The sequence below is a fragment of the Hibiscus syriacus genome, unplaced genomic scaffold (assembly GCF_006381635.1).
Source record: "Hibiscus syriacus cultivar Baekdansim isolate YM2019G1 unplaced genomic scaffold, ASM638163v2 tig00003103_pilon, whole genome shotgun sequence".
Lineage (NCBI taxonomy): Eukaryota > Viridiplantae > Streptophyta > Magnoliopsida > Malvales > Malvaceae > Hibiscus > Hibiscus syriacus.
Window position 1 is genome coordinate 32,990 of NW_024061962.1, and position 18,703 is coordinate 51,692.

General features: G+C 34.7%; 2 protein-coding genes across 2 annotated transcripts; one reads left to right on the top strand and one right to left on the bottom strand.

The window, feature by feature from the left end:
• Positions 1-1,609: 1,609 nt before the first annotated feature.
• Positions 1,610-3,797, top strand: LOC120174541. Its single transcript, XM_039181356.1, has 6 exons — positions 1,610-1,851; positions 1,936-2,039; positions 2,117-2,288; positions 2,728-2,819; positions 2,865-2,880; positions 2,948-3,797. Exons 1-6 carry the CDS (start codon positions 1,666-1,668, stop codon positions 3,224-3,226), a joined length of 849 nt encoding a protein of 282 aa, XP_039037287.1. The 5' UTR covers positions 1,610-1,665; the 3' UTR covers positions 3,227-3,797.
• Positions 3,798-3,936: 139 nt separating this feature from the next.
• LOC120174628 (homologous-pairing protein 2 homolog) lies at positions 3,937-6,008 on the bottom strand. Its single transcript, XM_039181426.1, has 6 exons — positions 5,862-6,008; positions 5,724-5,749; positions 4,889-5,156; positions 4,637-4,707; positions 4,343-4,531; positions 3,937-4,271 (listed from the first exon to the last, which is right to left on the bottom strand). Exons 1-6 carry the CDS (start codon positions 5,887-5,889, stop codon positions 4,173-4,175), a joined length of 681 nt encoding a protein of 226 aa, XP_039037357.1. The 5' UTR covers positions 5,890-6,008; the 3' UTR covers positions 3,937-4,172.
• Between the last annotated feature and the right edge of the window lie 12,695 nt (positions 6,009-18,703).

Consider the following 18,703-nt stretch of genomic DNA (forward strand, 5'->3'; position numbering starts at 1 on the left):
GGCGGGGGATTAACAGTGACCACACCATCCCGTAGCCCAGGGGGAAAGAAATCGAGCGACTGATTCTTCGAGCCCCCAAACAAATCCTTCCAATCTATATTAATAGAACCCGATTCCATACAATAAACTAGAAAAAACAGACCAAGAAACCACCATAAATCAAGAACGAAGCAAGAATTAGAAGAGAAGAGGAAAATCTGAGAGGCCATTAGACCTGCTAACGTACGCCCAGAGATCCCCCATTTTCAACCCGTCTTATGATATAAAGGATATCATTTTTCGAATTTCTGTTAAAATCTTACGTTTAGATTTTAATTTCTTGTTTTGGTTTCAGATAGGTTTAATTATTTTATTAGTTGTCTGGGTAATTTATATATTAGATTAAATCTTAGATTTCTGGAAGAAAAAAAAAGATCGTATTCAAGATATCGAAAAAGACTGAAATACCGTAGATCTGTAAAATGACCAGAATACCCCTATAATGGAAATGACTCAAGATAAATTATGCATCTTTTGAATGTGTGTTCGTTTTCACAAGTTTATAGATCTACGGTATTTCAATCTTTTCCTTTCATCCGGTCTTATTATTTAATTCCAATTTATCATTTATTTCAGTCCCTTCGAACAATTCTGATAAAAGAGCACCCTCCGATAAATTATTCTTCAGGTATTTACTCATAACTCGGATATTTTCGGGTCAAGTGCCTTCTCATATTTAACAAATGGAATATCATGAATTTTTCTGTACAAAGACAGGATCTTAACAATTAAATACATACTTAATCGAGTTAAGTACGAATCCTCAAAATTATAATTAAACTCCAAAAGATTGTAAATCTATAAATTGATAACTAAACACACTGTCAAATTTTAAAATTTACGTATAGGTTTAAAATATTTTTCGAACACATTTTTCTTCAAAAGTTCTATTTAGCATTCTAAAAATATATATGTAACCCAAAACACTTTTAAATAAACAACGATAAACAAGACTTTAAAAATTCTCAAGCTCTTAATTTCCTCATCGATTTAAACTTTGAACCTTGAATCCTAAACCTTAGACCCTAAATCATGAACCTTAAACCTTGAAAATATATATTTTCAAAAATATATAATTTGAATTTATTTTTTAATTTATAACAATATGATTAAAATGATAATTTATCTTTCAAAAATATATATTAAATAATACTAAATTTTAAATTTAAATTTTTTTAAAAAAAATATTTTCTTTCGCACTTTTTTCGAAAAAAATTGAACTAAACTATTTTTGTCTTGAGTTAATGCCAATTGTTGTTAACGTGCCTGAAATGCTTCTGGTACAACGAATTGGGCTGGGGCCAATTGCAAGCGGTCACTTAATCGAAACTGACAGCCCAACCGCGTTTTAATTTTCCTTGTTTGAATTTCGGTCTTCTCATTTACGCATTATAGGTAGCCTTGTTTGAAAAATGACAGACTTGGCTCTTTAAGAAATCCTATGAAACACGTAAACAGGCACAGCTCCATATAGATTACGTTGCCTGTCTCTATCTCCATCTCGTTGGCAGGTAAAAGCACAACATAAGCCTCTGTCTTGCCTTGTTTGTTTGTTTGTTTGTTCTCTTACCTGTTAAAAACCTACTCTTGTGCTACGAACACACAGGTTTGTAATTGGTCAAGCTTATGGGAAAGAAGCTTGATGCCTTTCTTGGACGTGCCTTCAAGCCCTCCAAGTTTAAATCACTATTCAGTCTTGCAATTTCTCGTCTTGCTGCTTTCAAGAACCAGCGTCAGGTTCGCTGCAACCAAGCTCGTTCAGATGTCATGCATCTCCTTCAACTTGGCCATCATGACCGGGCTCTTCTTAGAGTAAGATTCCTTTCATCGTTTGTGCCAATATATATATTTTTCTTTGTTTTTCTGTTTGGAATTAACCTGGGTTTTTATGGACAGGTTGAGCAGGTGATCAAGGAGCAAAATATGTTGGACGTCTTTGTGATACTGGAAGGGTATTGTAATCTCGTTAATGAAAGAGTCCATCTCATTGAGCAAGAGAGGTTAGTTTCTTTATCATTTCCTTTTTCCTATCGGGTTTTCAAGTTTCTTCATAATCCTCACATCTGTTTTGTTGCAGAGTATGCCCTGATGAACTCAAGGTGGCAATATCTGGCTTGCTCTTTGCATCTTCAAGGTGTGGGGATTTTCCCAAGCTTCGAGAGATTCGTGCTGTTTTTATGTCTTGCTACGGAAAAGAATTTGCTGCTTCTTCCATTGAGCTGCACAACAACTGTGGAGTGAACAATAAGGTAAGTCTTGATTTGAAGTGGGAGTGTAGGTCCTTACCGAATGGGGCCAATTCCAAAAACTAATACGAGAACCTTACTGTTGGTTTTTGAAGTTGGAGTGTAATTCCTTTACTATTAAAAGTAGCATATAACATCAGATATGTGAAGAGCGTTCTTGAGATTGCATTATGCTTACTACTAGTGGTAGCTTTGTGAAGGAAATCTACCGAGAAGGTTTTTGTTGTTGTTGTTGAAGTTTTAGTATTGATATTATATGATTCAGTGGCAAGACAGTGTTGATGACACTGAGCGCTAGAACAACCCGGCTAAGCAGATCAAACACTGATTTGCATTATGAATGATTTCACACAGAATACAGATCCTAGCATTTCTTGCGAAATGTGAACTGTGTTTAATCGATTACTGCAGTATGCTATAAGTTAATCTTTGCCTCCCACAGATTATACAACAGCTGTCAACGAAACAACCAAACTTGCGGAGCCGAAAGAATGTGCTCAAGCAGATTGCTGCTGAAAATGGCATTCCATTCCAGTGACGTATGTAAATTACTATAAGGATCAACTGGCTAAACTATAGAAATAACTCATGGCATGTTAGTTTTGTTACAAATACAGGAAAATTTGGATGTAAGCAAGAAGCAAAGCCAACCCAAGCTATAGACCTTAGTTGAGGCAAGTGACAATGCAGGAGATGATGATGAGTTGTCTGATTCAACAAAAAGAAGGAAAAAGTACAGGGATGTAGCTGATGCAGCTCAAGTAGCCTTTGAGTCAGCTGCCTATGCAGCAGCAGCGGCAAGAGCAGCAGTGGAACTCTTTCGGTCTGATTCCTATGATCCTGATTATCAGAACAGTCTCAATACTCGACAAAAAACAGTGTCTGAAAAACGTGAAACAAATTTCAAGGATAAGGAAAATCATGGTAGTCAAGCAGAGTAGTTGGAAATCGAGTTTTCTAATCCTTCTTCGAGTGAAGGTTCAGCAAAGGGAATCATAGACCTTGGGACAATGTCCTTCGACGAAGTGGACCCAATCCAGCTATGGGAAAAAGATGTGGTTATTTATGAGAGTGACGATGATAAATATGATGGTTCAAGTTTTGATCTGAATACAGAGGGAAGGTCTTAGATACAGATGAGGAAGATGAGCACTCAGAAAAACACATTGACAAATGTGTAGCCTTCCCATTCAAGCTTTCATGTTGGTTTGAAGTTGGAGACTCGATTTGAAAACCCACTGAACATATGGCTAAAAGTTAATGAATTAAAGGTGCACTTTACTAAAAATAAGTGGCCTTTTTCTTTGAGGAATTGTACCAAGCGACAGGATATTGAGGAGCACGAGTAAATTAAATGTTTGTAAGTTTGGTGAGAGTATTGACTGAGTGTATAATATGGTTTTTGGTCTTTTTCTTTTTGGTACATTTACAATTTGGGGGAGGGGAATGCCTTTCATAAGATGTAATCTCGACGTATGATGATTTTGGAATGATTTATGAAACTTTCAGTGAAGAAACTAAATACAACCTAAATATGGATCATCATCAGAAAAGATAATGGATTGGTGTTAAGCCATCCCTTTATATTTACAATCAATGTCTGGCTTATGATTAATTTGTTTCTCATAGAATTATGCTTTGGCTTGTGATATTAATATTCAAAGGTTATAATTATATATAAAACCTAGCATTGCATAAATGAACTGACAATAACATTGGTATGTAACGTGCATTTTAAAGAGTAACCCACTCTGAAGGATCCAGAAGTAACAGTTTAGATCTAACTAAGATGAAGAAACTACAGATATCTGAGTCAGATTTATCTCTAGAGAAATACCAACATCTATGTCTGACTTGATGACCAAGTATGTAAGGCTTCGGACTAAGTTACTGACCTCTGGTCCGCTTCTTCCCATGATGAAGGAGCTCAGAGAATGATTGTAAATTCACACCAACATCTTCATCATATTCAATCCCCAGTTCCTCCTGCAAACAAACATTAGTCTCTGTCAGGTAACTTTTATGGTGCAACATGTGGCTTCTTGCTGTGTTGGCACCTTGAATTCCTTCAGATCCTTAGGTGAGTTCTCCGTGATAGCATCCCATAGATCCTTGAACATCCTTTTCCGCTTTCTCCACTGGCTTATTTTATCAGAATACATGGCTTCAACTGCCTTTTTTTCCTCTGGCATAACCAGGGTTACTCCTCCACGCAATTTAACTAATTTGTCCTCCATCTCCTTAACCTGATGCATAACAAATAATGTCAAAAAATTTCCTCACTTCTGCAACCAGTTTTGACAAAGATAAATGAAAAGCTTTCATATTGGCAAAATAACCATAACACGTACCTCTTTCCTCAGTTTAGCTTCCTTGTCATGAATCTGTCCCAGAGTTAGATTTGACCGCAAGCTTTTAATTTCTGCAACAACAGTATATATCCATGTTTGCATGACACAATATGACAACATTCACTTTAAATAAAATAAAAAGGTTAAACCGAAAGGTTAGAATCTTAAGATATGGGCTGACATGTTAAAAAAGTATAAGCTACCCCTTCTGCAGAACACTAATATGATGTTTGAGGATTATCATTTTATTACCTCCCTCAACCTCAGTGATTTCTTTCTTTTGTTGATCAAGGTGTTCCTTCAGTTTGGCATTTTCTTCCTTCATATAAGCTAGCTCTTCATTGTTGGGGATATCGAACTGGTCTTGACGAGCAAGGTATATCTTCTGCTTACCATACTCCTTGAATGAAATTTTTCCGCTATCGGCAAGAGTATCCAATGCTTTTTGAATGGAAGCCTTTTTGAGGTTATACTTTTGTAAAGAATCCGCAACATTTTGAGAATTTAGAGGCCGATTTTGCTGGTTCATAAAAAGAAACGTCAGGTTAGAAACTGTTTTCAACAAGTAATCACAAATACTTGTAGAAATGAACTATCAGTGAATTCTTCTTTATCTTAATTCTGTTTTTTTAATGTCGGTTTAAAAATAGAAATGTACGGCAAAAGCTGAGATAAGATTTTATCAAAATGAATAGTCTCGCCATCATCCAAATTATTATTGTTATTTGTTTTTGTAATTCACAATTACTTGAGAGTGGAGTTAGGTAGCCACATGCTTAAGATGAAACTTCATTTCTTAACTGCTCGAGGATCTACATATCAAAAGTCATAATTACTCTCCATTTGGTTGACAATAAAATAACGCAAAATGGAGGAAAATAATTTTAAGTGAAGTAGCGTGAAATAATGAAGAGAATAACTTGAATACGATCTTTTTTTTTTCTTCCAGAAATCTTAGATTTAATCTAAGATATAAATTACCCAGACAACTAATAAAATAATTGAACCTATCTGAAACCAGAACAAGAAATTAAAATCTAAACGTAAGATTTTAACAGAAATCCGAAAAAGGAGAAAAAACGTTTACCTCGTTCACGTAGTTGAGGACGATTGCTGGAAATTAAATTTTGAAAGAGGAAAAAAATAAGAACCGAGCTTCAATCAATCAAGACAATTATCATCGAGATTTCACCTCTGGATATTAAGAAGAGAGAGACTGCGGTACCTTCGGTGCTATCGGATTTTGGAGGCATCGGTAGGAGAACTTCAATTAAAATGCGCAGGAAAACAATTCCTTCTGACGATCTGTTTTCCCCTCAGAAAACGAAAAACAGAGGCAGATATTGTGTACAACCAAAGACACCAAAAAGAAGGCAGTATCTCTATATAGGGTAAATTAGACATATGGTCTCATAAAAAAGTAACTTAAGTACTCTATTTTATAGATTCGTTTAATTTTAATCCCTCAATTATTTCGTGACAATGAAAAGAAAAAAAATCACGTGACTTCTTCATCTTCAACCAAAAAAGAATAGTTTTATTTTCAACATATCCACCAAGAGACAAAACCCCACCGATCAAACCACATAAACAACCACTCCGATGTTACTATTAAAAGAATAATGCCTCATAAATTTTATTATCCTACTAACCTTTAATTTATAATACAATGTTCAAACCATTATACAAGAATTAAAATCTAAATGCTTGTAACTACTTCTAACATCCTATCAACTAACTCCTAACAAACTAACTAACATTTGTTATCTCAACACCCCCTCAAGTTGGTAGGTGAAAAACATTTGAAACCCCCAACTTGGCTGTCAAATACTCGTGCTGGTGAGTGCCAAGTGCCTTAGTCAAGACATCTGCAGGTTGCTCCTTTGAAGATATGTGTTCAGCTGTGATAAATTCTTCTTGAATCTTGTCTCTAACAAAATGGCAATCAATTTCAATGTGCTTCGTTCTTTCATGAAATACAGGATTAAAAGCAATCTGTAATACTGCTTTACTGTCACATAACAACTTAGCAGGTTGATCCTGTTTCACTCCTAGTTCATTCAGCAATCCACTTAGACAAATTAATTCTACTGTAGTCATAGCCATACTTCTATACTCAACTTCTGCTGAAAAATGAGCCATTGTGTTCTATTTTTTCGACTTCCATGAGATCAAAGAATTGTCAAGTTTTATACAATATCTTGTTACAGATTTCCTTGATATTGGGCAAGTTGCCCAATCAGAGTCACAGAAGGCGATTAAGCCACATGTACTTGAAGAATCTAGCAAAATTCCCTGCCTTGGACTCTTCTTAATATATCGTACAACTCTCAAGGCTGCTTCCATATGCACCTTTCTAGGCTGATGCATAAACTGGCTTAGGTGTTGTACTGAATAAGCTATGTCAGGCCTGGTGTGAGTTATGTATATAAGCCTGCCTATGAGTCTTTGAAACTGTGTCCTATCTATTATACCTTCTTCATTTTGCTTCAAGCACTTAGTGTCCGAAGCAGCAAAGAAATTATTATTCTTCTCCAAAGGTGTTAAAGCAGGCCTTGCTCCCCTCTGCCCCAATATCTTTTATTAATTCTAAAGCATATTTTCGCTGATTTAAGATAATTCCCTTTTCTGATCTCAACACTTCAAGCCCAAGAAAGTATCTTAATTCACCCAAGTCTTTCATTTTGAACTTAGAATTCAGTGTACACTTGAGCTCTTCTATCATATCAATATCACTGTCAGTAATCAGCAAATCATCTACATACACAAGCATAATGACCAACTTGTTTGCTACTCGCCTTGTAAACATCGAGTAATCATATTTACTTTGTTGAAATCTTGCTGATATAAGTGCTTCAGACAGCCGACAAACCATATGCTCCCCCTGGCTGGAAAAGCCTTCAGACAACTGCATATAGAGTTCTTCAACCAAATCTCCTTGCAAGAACGCATTGTGAACATCCATTTGCCACAACGGCCAGTCAAAGATGGAAGCAAGAGCCAAAATCAGTCTCACAGTAGTGAGTTAAGCAACAGGATAAAAAGTCTCCATATAGTCAACACCCTCTTTTTGATTGTACCATTTGGTCACCAACCGAGCCTTGAACCTTTCCACCTTATCGAAGCATGATACTTGATTTTGTAAACCCACTTGCAACCAATGGGAACTTTACTAGAGGGAAAAGGTACCACAGTCCAAGTATTTTTCAATTCTAATGCTTGAATCTCTTCTCTCATGGCCTGCTACCATTGTGGATTTTGACAGGCTTCTTGATAAGTGGCGGGCTCATTAAAATGAGAAATGGAAGGTAAAAAATATTGAGTATGTGAAGGTAAATGATAATAAGAAATGTACTCAAAAATGGGGAAAGTAGCAAAACATGAAGTGGATTGGCAAGTGCAGACATAATCATTTAATCAATTTGGAGGCTTAGAGATATGAGTTGATAGTCTAGACACAAGTGGATCTTGAGCTAAAGGAGGAATACCATCATGAGAAGACTCTAAAACAGAAGGACTATCAGATGCACCTGTTGAAAAATCAGATGGAGAAATGGAGGGAATAGGTGACACAACAGGAATTTCTTGTGAAGAACTTGAAAAATTATCAATATGAGATGTATTAATAGGTACTGAAGAATCAAGGATTAAAAAATCAGAATCAGGAATATGAGAATGTGAAGGAAAAAAGGAGAAGATTCTGAAACAGGAAAATGAAAAGGAAAAATAATTTCATGAAACACAACATCTCGACTCACAAGAAATTGCTTTGATTGAAGACTAAACAGAATGTACCCCTTTTGAGTTGAAGAGTATCCCATGAAAAGACAAGGAACAACCTTATGAGAGAACTTGTCAAGGTAGTTAAGCTTGGTAGCATAACATAGACAACCAAATACCCTTAAATGAGAAAGATCAAAAATTTTATGGTGAAGGGCTTCAAAAGGAGTTTTGAAATTCAAAACAGAAGAAGGATATGTATAACAGGATGTAGTAACACAATCTCCCCAAAAATTGATTGGAACTTTTGAATGAAACCGAAATGCCCTTGCTACTTCAAGTATATGTATGTGTTGGCGTTTAGCAACCCTATTTTGTTAGGGAGTCTGAACGCATAAACTTTGATGAAGAATTCCAAGTGAGCTAAAAAATTTAGAACACTGAGAATTAAAGAATTAAGTGCCATTATCACTGCAAATAATTTGAACAGTGGTTGAAAATGAATTTTTTAAGAGATATAATATTATCACTCTTCAATCTGAACTAGTGTACCCAAGTCATATGAGTAAAGTCATCAACTATAATTAAAAAGTACCTATGACCACTATGTGTAGCAACTCGATAAGGACCCCATAAGTCTATATGAATGAGACTAAAAGGAGCTTGTGAAGAAGTAAGGCAGACAGGAAATGGAAGTCTAGTTTGTTTTGCTAAAGGACATATAGGACAAGAATGCAATAACTTGGAATCCAAGTTAACAGAATGCAACAAGGGTAATTTGTTCATAGTCAAAACAATAACATGTCCCAAACGAGAATGCCAAATGCTTGTATTATTACTAGAAATAGTTGTCATACATTCAAATGACACATGACCACAATCAAACAAATTTGAATCATATGACATGCTAAAGGAAATATTAGAAGACAACACACTTGAACAGGTATGTGTAGATGACAAACCAGAAGGAGAAGCTGATGTCTGAAAAAAATAAAGCCCTCTATACTCTTTACCAATACCCTTCATCCTTCCACTTGAGAGATCCTGCAGAATGCAAAAGTCAAGATAAAAACTAACAAAACAGTGAAGGTCACGGGTAAGCTTTAAGATGGAAAGTAAATTGCGAGTGAAATTTGGTACATATAACACATTAGATAGATTTGTGGTTGAATTTAGAAAGTATGAACCAACATATGTAATTGGGATAATTTTACCATTTGCCAATTGAATGGTCCGTGAGGAACACAAGACAGGGGATTTCAAGTATTGAAAATCAAATAATATATGATCTGTAGCACCTGTATCTAAAATCCAAGTTAGTGATTTACTAGAAGTAGGTAAACAACTATCAATGATACCTGCAAGATTCACAGCGGAATCAACAGAAGCAGCAGAGGATAAAAGGCTAAGGATATGGTTGTATTGCTCCTAAGTAAAGGTAGGTGCCAAGGGAGCAGAGGAATTCACACCAGTAGGGTCAGAGGCAGCAGCAGGGTCTGAGACAGCTACTGCAGCTTGAGTATTCTTTCGTTTAGAGAACTTAAAATCGGGTGGAAACCCTATAAGGCAGTAGCAACTATCTCATTTATGACCCTTGATCTTGCAATAGTCACAAACACCTTGAAACCGATGAAGGTCAGGAATCCCATAGCTTTTGGAATAAAGCACTGATAAATCCAGACTTGAAGGCATAGCAGAGAGCTGAATTCGTTGAGACTCCTCTTGAGCAATCATGGAATACACCTAGTTTACCGAAGGAAGAGGCTACATGAGTAGGATTTGGCTTCGAACCGACGAATAGGTTTCATTTAGGCCCATAAGAAATTGATGAAGCTGCTGCTGGGTAATATGCCTGGAGTACTACTGCGAATTTACAATCGACACAAGTGTGACATACTCATCCCATAATATCTTCAATTTGGTAGCTATTTCAAGATGGAGGAAAAAGATTCTGGAGCAATTTACCTTATCAAAACGCTCCTTCAAATCGTTCCACACCAAATCCGCATTTAAGGCAAAAACAATGCCAGCCGAGAGCTCCTTACTCACGACGTTGAGAATCCAGGATAGTACGATGGCATTACACCTCTCCCACTGAGGATGCAAATCAGGATCGTAATTCTCTTTCTGGCAAGAACCATCAACAAAGCCAAGCTTGTTTTTCGCCAACAACGCGATTCACATCAATCTACTACAAACGTCGTAGTTCTCCAATCCGACTAGTTGATGAGAAATTAGCGGAGTGCCTGGAGTGTCTGATGGATGCAAGAAAAGAGGATGATTGAAATCAACCAAGGCCGATTCATTCATCGGAGGCATTGCGGTGGAGATCGTCGAACGAAAGCCTTAGGAAACCAATTTGGGGAAAAGACGAGAGGAGAGCTGTTGTGGGAATGAAACCTAGCCACACTACCCGCTTTAGAAATGGGCCAAACAAAGAAACCCAAATAACAAAGGCCTGGAAACTGATACCAAGTTAAAAAAATAATGCCTCATACATTTTATTATCCTACTAAACTTTATTTTATAATACAATGTTCAAGCCATTATACAAGAATTAAAATCTAACTGCTTCTAACAGCCTATCAACTAACTCCTAACAAACTAACTAACATTTGTTATCTCAACAGTTACCAATTTTTGATTACCATAAAACCCATCCTCTGGCAATAAACTCGAGCGGAAACACCTCTAGCATCAAAACACATGTGCAGCTATTGAGTCGATCAAAAAGCAAAAGGTGTATGCTTTCTTAAAGCACATTAGATATTTATGGACAAATTTGAAGATAAAATTCCTCATGAACTAAAAGCTTATGTCTATGTACAGATTAATAAGCAGCAACAAACTTTATAGAAAACATCAGTCGGTTGATGTTGACTTATATCGAAACCTATATATGAACAAACATGACCTTATCAAATAAAGTTTCTTACTTCATACTGAGTTGGGCCGTAAACGTTTGCTTTTTATACTTGGTAAAATTTCATAAAAATGAAATTAGCAGCTTTCTCTTGGTTTCTATCGCAGTTATGACACTCCACAAGTGGATTAGTTGAGTGATTAGATTGAGACTTTGTTTGATATCAATCACTTTTTTAAAGAAAGTAAAAATAATCGTAAGAGAAGAAAGGTACACATAAGGTTAAAAAATAGTACATTCGGTTCACCAGATTCTACCACTCAGGCCAATTATAACATTGTCTTTGGAATCTTCTGTAGAGGTTTGCCGATTTTCTTGTCCCACAAATCTTTTTGCTACTTCTTCCACGCCAAGGCACCGAGTTAAGAAGAAGAAGATTGTTAAAAAAGATGATTTAATTTTTTTAATTGTCACGTAATATATTTATTAAAAGTTAATCCGGCCAAAAGCATGGACCATTCATATAATTTACCTGAGCTAAAAAACAAAATCAAAAAGGGTAAACTGCTCTAAATATCACTAAACTTTGGATCTAATATTGTCTTTAATACCCAATTTTAAATTACTTTAATTTTAACACTGAACTTTGATTTCGAGTCCAAATCGTTAAACCATTAACAATAAACATATTATTTTGGTGTTGATGTGGAATTTTAGTCTGTATACCAATTTTGTCATTAAAGTTTAAAATATTTCAATGTAGACACTAAATTTTAGTTTACATATCAATTTGATCAATATTTATCAATTGTTGTTGTCTGTCATTAGTCTCTATTAGTGACAAGATCGATATCAAAATGTTCATAATTTACTCTTATCTCCTATTCTCTAATTGAATTTCTATAAAAATCCATTTAAAATCAATAAAAATATATCTAAAGATTTAATATTTTAACGTTTTAGTTTGGGGTTGGAGAGTTTTTTTTCATATTTGAAGGTTTTAGGGGTGGGTGTGTGTGTGTTTTTCAAAGAATGGCGAGAAGCATTCTTTTAATAAGACGAAATATCAAAATTAGTCTTATTGAACAATTGTTCGAAGAGATTGATTCATTAAAATGTTGAACCTTTATATGTATTTATTCTATTTTGAATGATTTTCATGGAAAAAAAATTCGAGAAAAAGAAAATGAATGAAATACAAATATTTTGATATTGATCTTACTAAGAATGACAATCGATGATAAGTAACAATTGACAAATAACAATGATGATTTGATTGACAATGAATAAGTTGATACACAAACTAAAATTTACTGATAAATTTGATACACAATCTAAGATTGTGCAGGAAAAAATGATTACAACATAACACCGTTAATAATGTAACAATTCAATACTCACATTGAATGTCAAGCTAAAGCTAAAATTCGATACTAAAGTTAAAATAATTGAAAGTTTAACGATAAAATCAATACACAAACCAAAAAATTGAATGACATTTTCTGTTGTTTTTCTGAAAGTATAAAACGGCAGACGAGTGAACCATGTGTGACAAACAGAACTATCTCCATTTTTGGTTTTCTCTATGGATTCTTATTTTCTCAGCTAAGCCTAAGCCGGGGGATGAAAAGGAAGTGAAAGGCATGACTTTACTAGCAACTCAACCTTTGCTCTGCCAAACCCATATCTCTGCTATTCCAAGACCAACACCAACACTCTTTCAGTTGCATCCCTCCTTCACTCTCTCTTTCTCATTCCCAGCCCAAGCCTTATCATTGCAAACCAAGGCCCACAATCCCCTTTTCTATCCTCCATTCGACGCTCATGTTCCAATCTGTTGCCGTTTGCTGGTAATGCATCAAAAGATTGGTTAGTTAGCAAAAAACAATATGGAAGGTTATATAGTAGTACTTCCGCCAAGTGAGCTCTAATTTGACCTGCGTTTGATCTCTGCAGGATTCCCAACGTTAAATTTAACGTTGCAAATGTTTTGCAGTCCCTGATTCCAGTCGTTGATCGGTATCAGTATTCCGTTTACTTTACCACTACCACTATTTTTCTTTGGTTCCATAGTTTATCAACTGTTGCAATAGGTGGTGGAGAAGACAACCCCGTCCATGCTTTTTTTAGCTGAGTGCGGACCCGTTATTTTGCTATCCAAGGACTGGGGATGTCAATCGATTATGCCGTGATGTCAAGCCAGGCAAAACGTGTTTATTTTATTGTCAAACACAATTTTATGGGAGTTGCTTTTATCTTTTGTAATTCCTTCTTAATAAAAATAAAAAAACAATCCTATTGTTGAAAAAGGATAGTAGCTACTAGCTCATGATCTCATGGACAATTAAGGAAGCACGTGATCCCAAAAAAAATTCCAATTCAAGGTGGGTGGGTGGGTTGATCAACTTCTCGATCCAAATAGGCATATATATATATATATTATGGTTTAACAACTCAGCTGCTAAAGCTCAAACATAGCAGTCAAGTCAACCAGCTGAGATTTGATACCCCTCATTATTGTTTTCCTCTTATTTAAGCAATTTCATTAATCAGATTCCATGAACTTAAATCATTTTCTTACTCTAATATTCGATGCTTTTCAAAGTAGAGTGCTAGAAACGTAAATAAAGGTCGAATCATTCTTTCTAATCCACTTGGTTCGACGGACCAGTTCTGTATTAAATAAATGTTGTCGACACCGTTTTCACCCGAACAGTTCTTCTTCTTCTTCTTCTTCTTCTTCTTCTTCTTCTTCTTCTTCTTCTTCTTCTTCTTCTTCTTCTTCTTCTTCTTCTTCTTCTTCTTCTTCTTCTTCTTCTTCTTCTTCTTCTTAGTATTATTAATATTATTATTTTTTTAATGCATGCCAATTATAACCAGCCCAAAACTCGGCCCCGAATTACAACAAGCTCGATCATGCCAAACAAAAAAAATTACAACCCGGGTTATAAAACAGAGACAAAATATATGTAAATTAGGGGTTATAAAACCCTGAACCATTATAAAAAAAGGGCTTCTCTCAGGGGTTCCTTTTCTAGTTTCAAAAAAACAAACAATAAAAGCAAAAAAAATACTAAACTTTCGAAGGTATTTTTTGGTGTTTTATTTTATTTTATTTTTAGCTTTCGAAACTAAGGATAATAAAAAACAAGAGGGTAGAAAATGTTACCTTCGGTCGGAGGCTTCACTGGCGTTCGAAGCCTCCATCGTCGGATCCGAACGGTGAGGAGGACCACACGAACGAGGGGACCAACATACTTTGATTTGGACCTAATCCAATGATGGACGACGGAGATTCGGGCGGTGGAAACTGAGAGGTTACCGGTTTATTTCATGGTATTGGGGGCCTTTTTTCACAAAACCAAGCTCGGATCTGTAACCACCGTGTCGAGGAGAACAAGCCTGTGAAATTTGGTTGCCAATAGCACGGTGGCTGGAGGCTGCATGCAACGGGCCGATTTCTAGAGAGAGGGGAGAGCTTCTCTATCTAAAATTAAAAAAAATGAAAAAATGGAAAAAATAAAAAAGGAAAAAATGTTGTATTTATAGAAAATTTTAAGGGAAAATTGCACTTAGGTCCCCCCAAGTTATGCGTATTTTTACAAAATAGTCACTTGTAGGGACTTGTTTTTTAATTTACCCATTTATGCTTGTGCTTTGTTATTTTTGGTTTATTTGTAGTTTAGTCCCCTATTTTTTTACGCGTTTTTGCATGTTAGTCACATGTAGGAACTGTTAATTTTTGTAATTTATCCACTTTTATGCATGATAGATATTTTAGGGCTATTTATGATTTAGTCCCTGTATTTTTAGAGTGTTTTTACATTTTAGTCATGTGTTGTGACTTTCTTATTTTTTAATGTTTATGGATTGATTTAGTAATTTCCCCTTTTTATTTTGAATGTATGTTTTAGGCTAAAGAAATGGAATATTTAGCCCTACAGTTTATGCATGTTTGTATTGGGAACCCGAATATGTTTTTTATTCATTTTAATTTGGCCATGCAATTTTAATTTATTTTAATTTAGCCCCACCTTTTATTTATTTTCATATTTTGTAATTTTAGCACTCAATATTAAAAATACCTCATTTTAATCACTTTTATATTTTATTTTATTTTCATTTTGACATGTTGGTTGTATTGTTTATATTTAAGTCTTATTTTTTATTTTATTTTAATTTTTGAATGTTGCTTGCATATCGGTTCATTTTAGTCCTTAATTAATTTTGCATGTTACCCTCTTAACCATCACTTGACTCAAATCAAAATAAATTGACTAAGGGTAATATTCGTTCATTTTAATATGTCGTAAAGTGACTTTCTTAACATATAATAAAGTTATTTTCGATAATTTTAAAACGAAAGTATATCTCATTTATTGACACGAATTAAATCGAATTTATAGCACCCCCAACCCGTATCTGACCTAGATACGAATCCGATGTGTCACATTAACTTTTCAAACCCTTGACTATTGAAAATTTGTTGAAAATTTAATCTTTTGTTTGTATTAAAGTGATGAAACCCTTAAATTAAAATCGTTTACGATTGTAAATAAATACTTAATAATTTACATAAATGTAACACAGTATGATTATAAAATTGATCAAAGCATGTGCGATTTAAACATTTAATTACATGCCAACAAAATTCAGCAAAACAAAATAACATATTGTTCCAATCGTTTCTGATCTAATCTTCAGTAGAGATATGTTGTCCTATCCTCACCTAGCTTTGTTCTCCTGACTTCTTTGAACCTACGTGTGAAAACACTCACACGCTAAGTCTTTGACTTAGTGAGACGTAATGTTCATAATAAAACATTAAAAATTTAATTTTATTCTTAGTCTTGTGTAAAAATCATAGGATAAAGAAACCATGGTACATTTCATAAAACAAAAACATATATTATCATGCACTGTCCATTCATTTTATTTCTTTTAATAGCCCATGGTATATCATTAAGAACTTAAGGTATATGAGTACATTGAGGTAGTACATTGGGTTGTAGTCGAAACTGCCACATAGGATTTCACCTAAGTGCCTCGTAGAATATGCACCGAAGTGCCACATAGAATTTTCCCGAAGGACCACATAGAAATGTCCCGAAGAACTGCGTAGAATTTGTCCCGAAAGACCACATAGAATTGTCCCGAAGGACCGCATAGAACCCTCGACTATTGGCATACCAATTATACCTCTAGCTCTCATGTCACATACTTTGGGCTTTACCATTTGTACATTCCCCAAAGCTTATATCATATATTCATATATTCACATAGATCAATAACACATAGTATAAAATCCAAACAATGCATGTACGCGTAGTAATAGAATCAAAACCATGCTTATATTCATGTAAACATGTATTCATAACATTCAATAAAAATTCAAAATATTTTATTTTAATCAAAACTTGGAAGTAGACTCATCGCAAGTCTTCTTTCCATATAACAATATATTATAGTAGTATGCACTCACCTTTGCCTCACTCAGTCCAAGCAAAATCCTTATCACTCTTGGTAATTATCTTACACCGTCGAATCGTCCGAAACTTACCTTCGTTCAATATCTACACAATAATATGATCGAGATTAATATCAAAGTTTGTACTACTATTAATCAATCATCAATAACTTAAGCTAAAAGAAACACCTAATTCATAAATTCAGACTGAATAGTATCGGTACTCTAATCCCAGTACCGATACTCCCCTACTATGGTACCGATATTATCCTTTAGTATCGATACCTAATCTGCATTCTGGAATTCATCTTTAAAAAATGGTACTGATATATGCCCATTAGTATCGATACTTTTAATATCGATGCTACTCCTTCGGTATCGATATTGTTCTACTGATTCATATAATTTCACCTATTTTTGCTTTGAAGTATCGGTACTGTTCTTCCAGTACCGATACCCTTGACCAGATATTTCATTTTGAAATTTGACTAAAACTCACCTAAATCTCCCACTTTTATCTACTTTCATGCCTTTAAATTCAACTACACTTATCAAAACCAACTTATCTCACTTTAACACTCCTAAACATCCAAAATCCCACTAGAACACTTGAAACTAAAAAATCATCCCAATTATTCAACATATCCCAAATCCTTTTCCAACACATTAAACTTCTTATTATAACTTATGACAAGTCAAATATAGCTTCAAAATTCATTTACTAACCATTTCTCATCAATTCTCTCAAAACCCCTCTTTACTCAATCACCAATAATTTTTAAATTTTAAATTTCTACTCCTCTTTAAACTTGCTCAAGCTTCCTAATACCCCAAGAATCAAAACCAATCAAAAATTACAAGAAATAACTAACTTAAAGATTCCTTACCTTATCCAGGAATCTCACAGTGGAAAGCAGTAAGAAAAGATGAAGAGAGAATTCTAGACTTTCTTTTTCTTCTTTCTTTTCTCCACATGTATATAATACTGTAATAATGAATTTTAAATTCATTTCTTGCCTAAAAACCATTATTCCCTTCCATATTTCAATCTTTTCTAATCAATCCTACACAAATAAATTCCAATTAAATCCTTCAACTTTTCAATTTATCATAATTAAATCACAGAGTTTTAAATCTTACACTTTAGTCACTAGCCCGATGTTTGGGTTGTTAAAATTCTCCCCCTTAAGAAAATTCATCCTCAAATTTTCACTACACAAAGTGATGAGGAAATTGTCTACGCATATCATCCTCACGTTCCCATGTTTCTTCCTCTACTTTGTGATTCATCCATAAAACATTCACTAACGAAATTTTCTTATTCCTAGGTTCTTAATTCCATGACCTAAAATTTTCATTGATTCTTCTTCATAAGTCAAATCTAGTTGAATGTTAATCTCTTCTAGCGTAATGATATGAGAAGGATCAGATCGATATCTTCTAAGCATGAATACATGAAAAACGTTATGAATCTTCTCCATTTTCGGTGACAAAGCTAACTGATATGCTACTTGTCCCACTCTCTTAACAATCTCCTATGGGTCAATGAATCTAGGGCTAAGTTTTCCTTTCCGACCAAATCATAACACTTTCTTCCAATGAGAGACTTTCAAAAAAATACTTTATCTCTAACCTTGAACTCAATCTCTTTTCTTTTTAAATCAACATATGACTTTTGTCTATCAGCTACCACTTTGAGATTATGCTGAATCACTTGAACTTTCTCTTCTACCTACTTGAACTCGAACCAATCCAGTGGTGTATGACACTTTCTCCCATATAAAGCTTCATAGGGAGCCATCTTAATGCTCGACTGGTAACTGTTGCTATAGGCAAATTATGCAAGTGACAAATACTTCTCCCAAGATCCTTTGAAATCGATAACACATGCCCACTCAGACTGTCCATCTGTCTGAGGGTGAAAGGTTGTACTAAAGTTCAATTAAGTCCCTAAAGCTCCATGTAAAGTCTTCCAAAATCTTGAAGTGAATCGTGGATCTCGATCAGATACTATCGA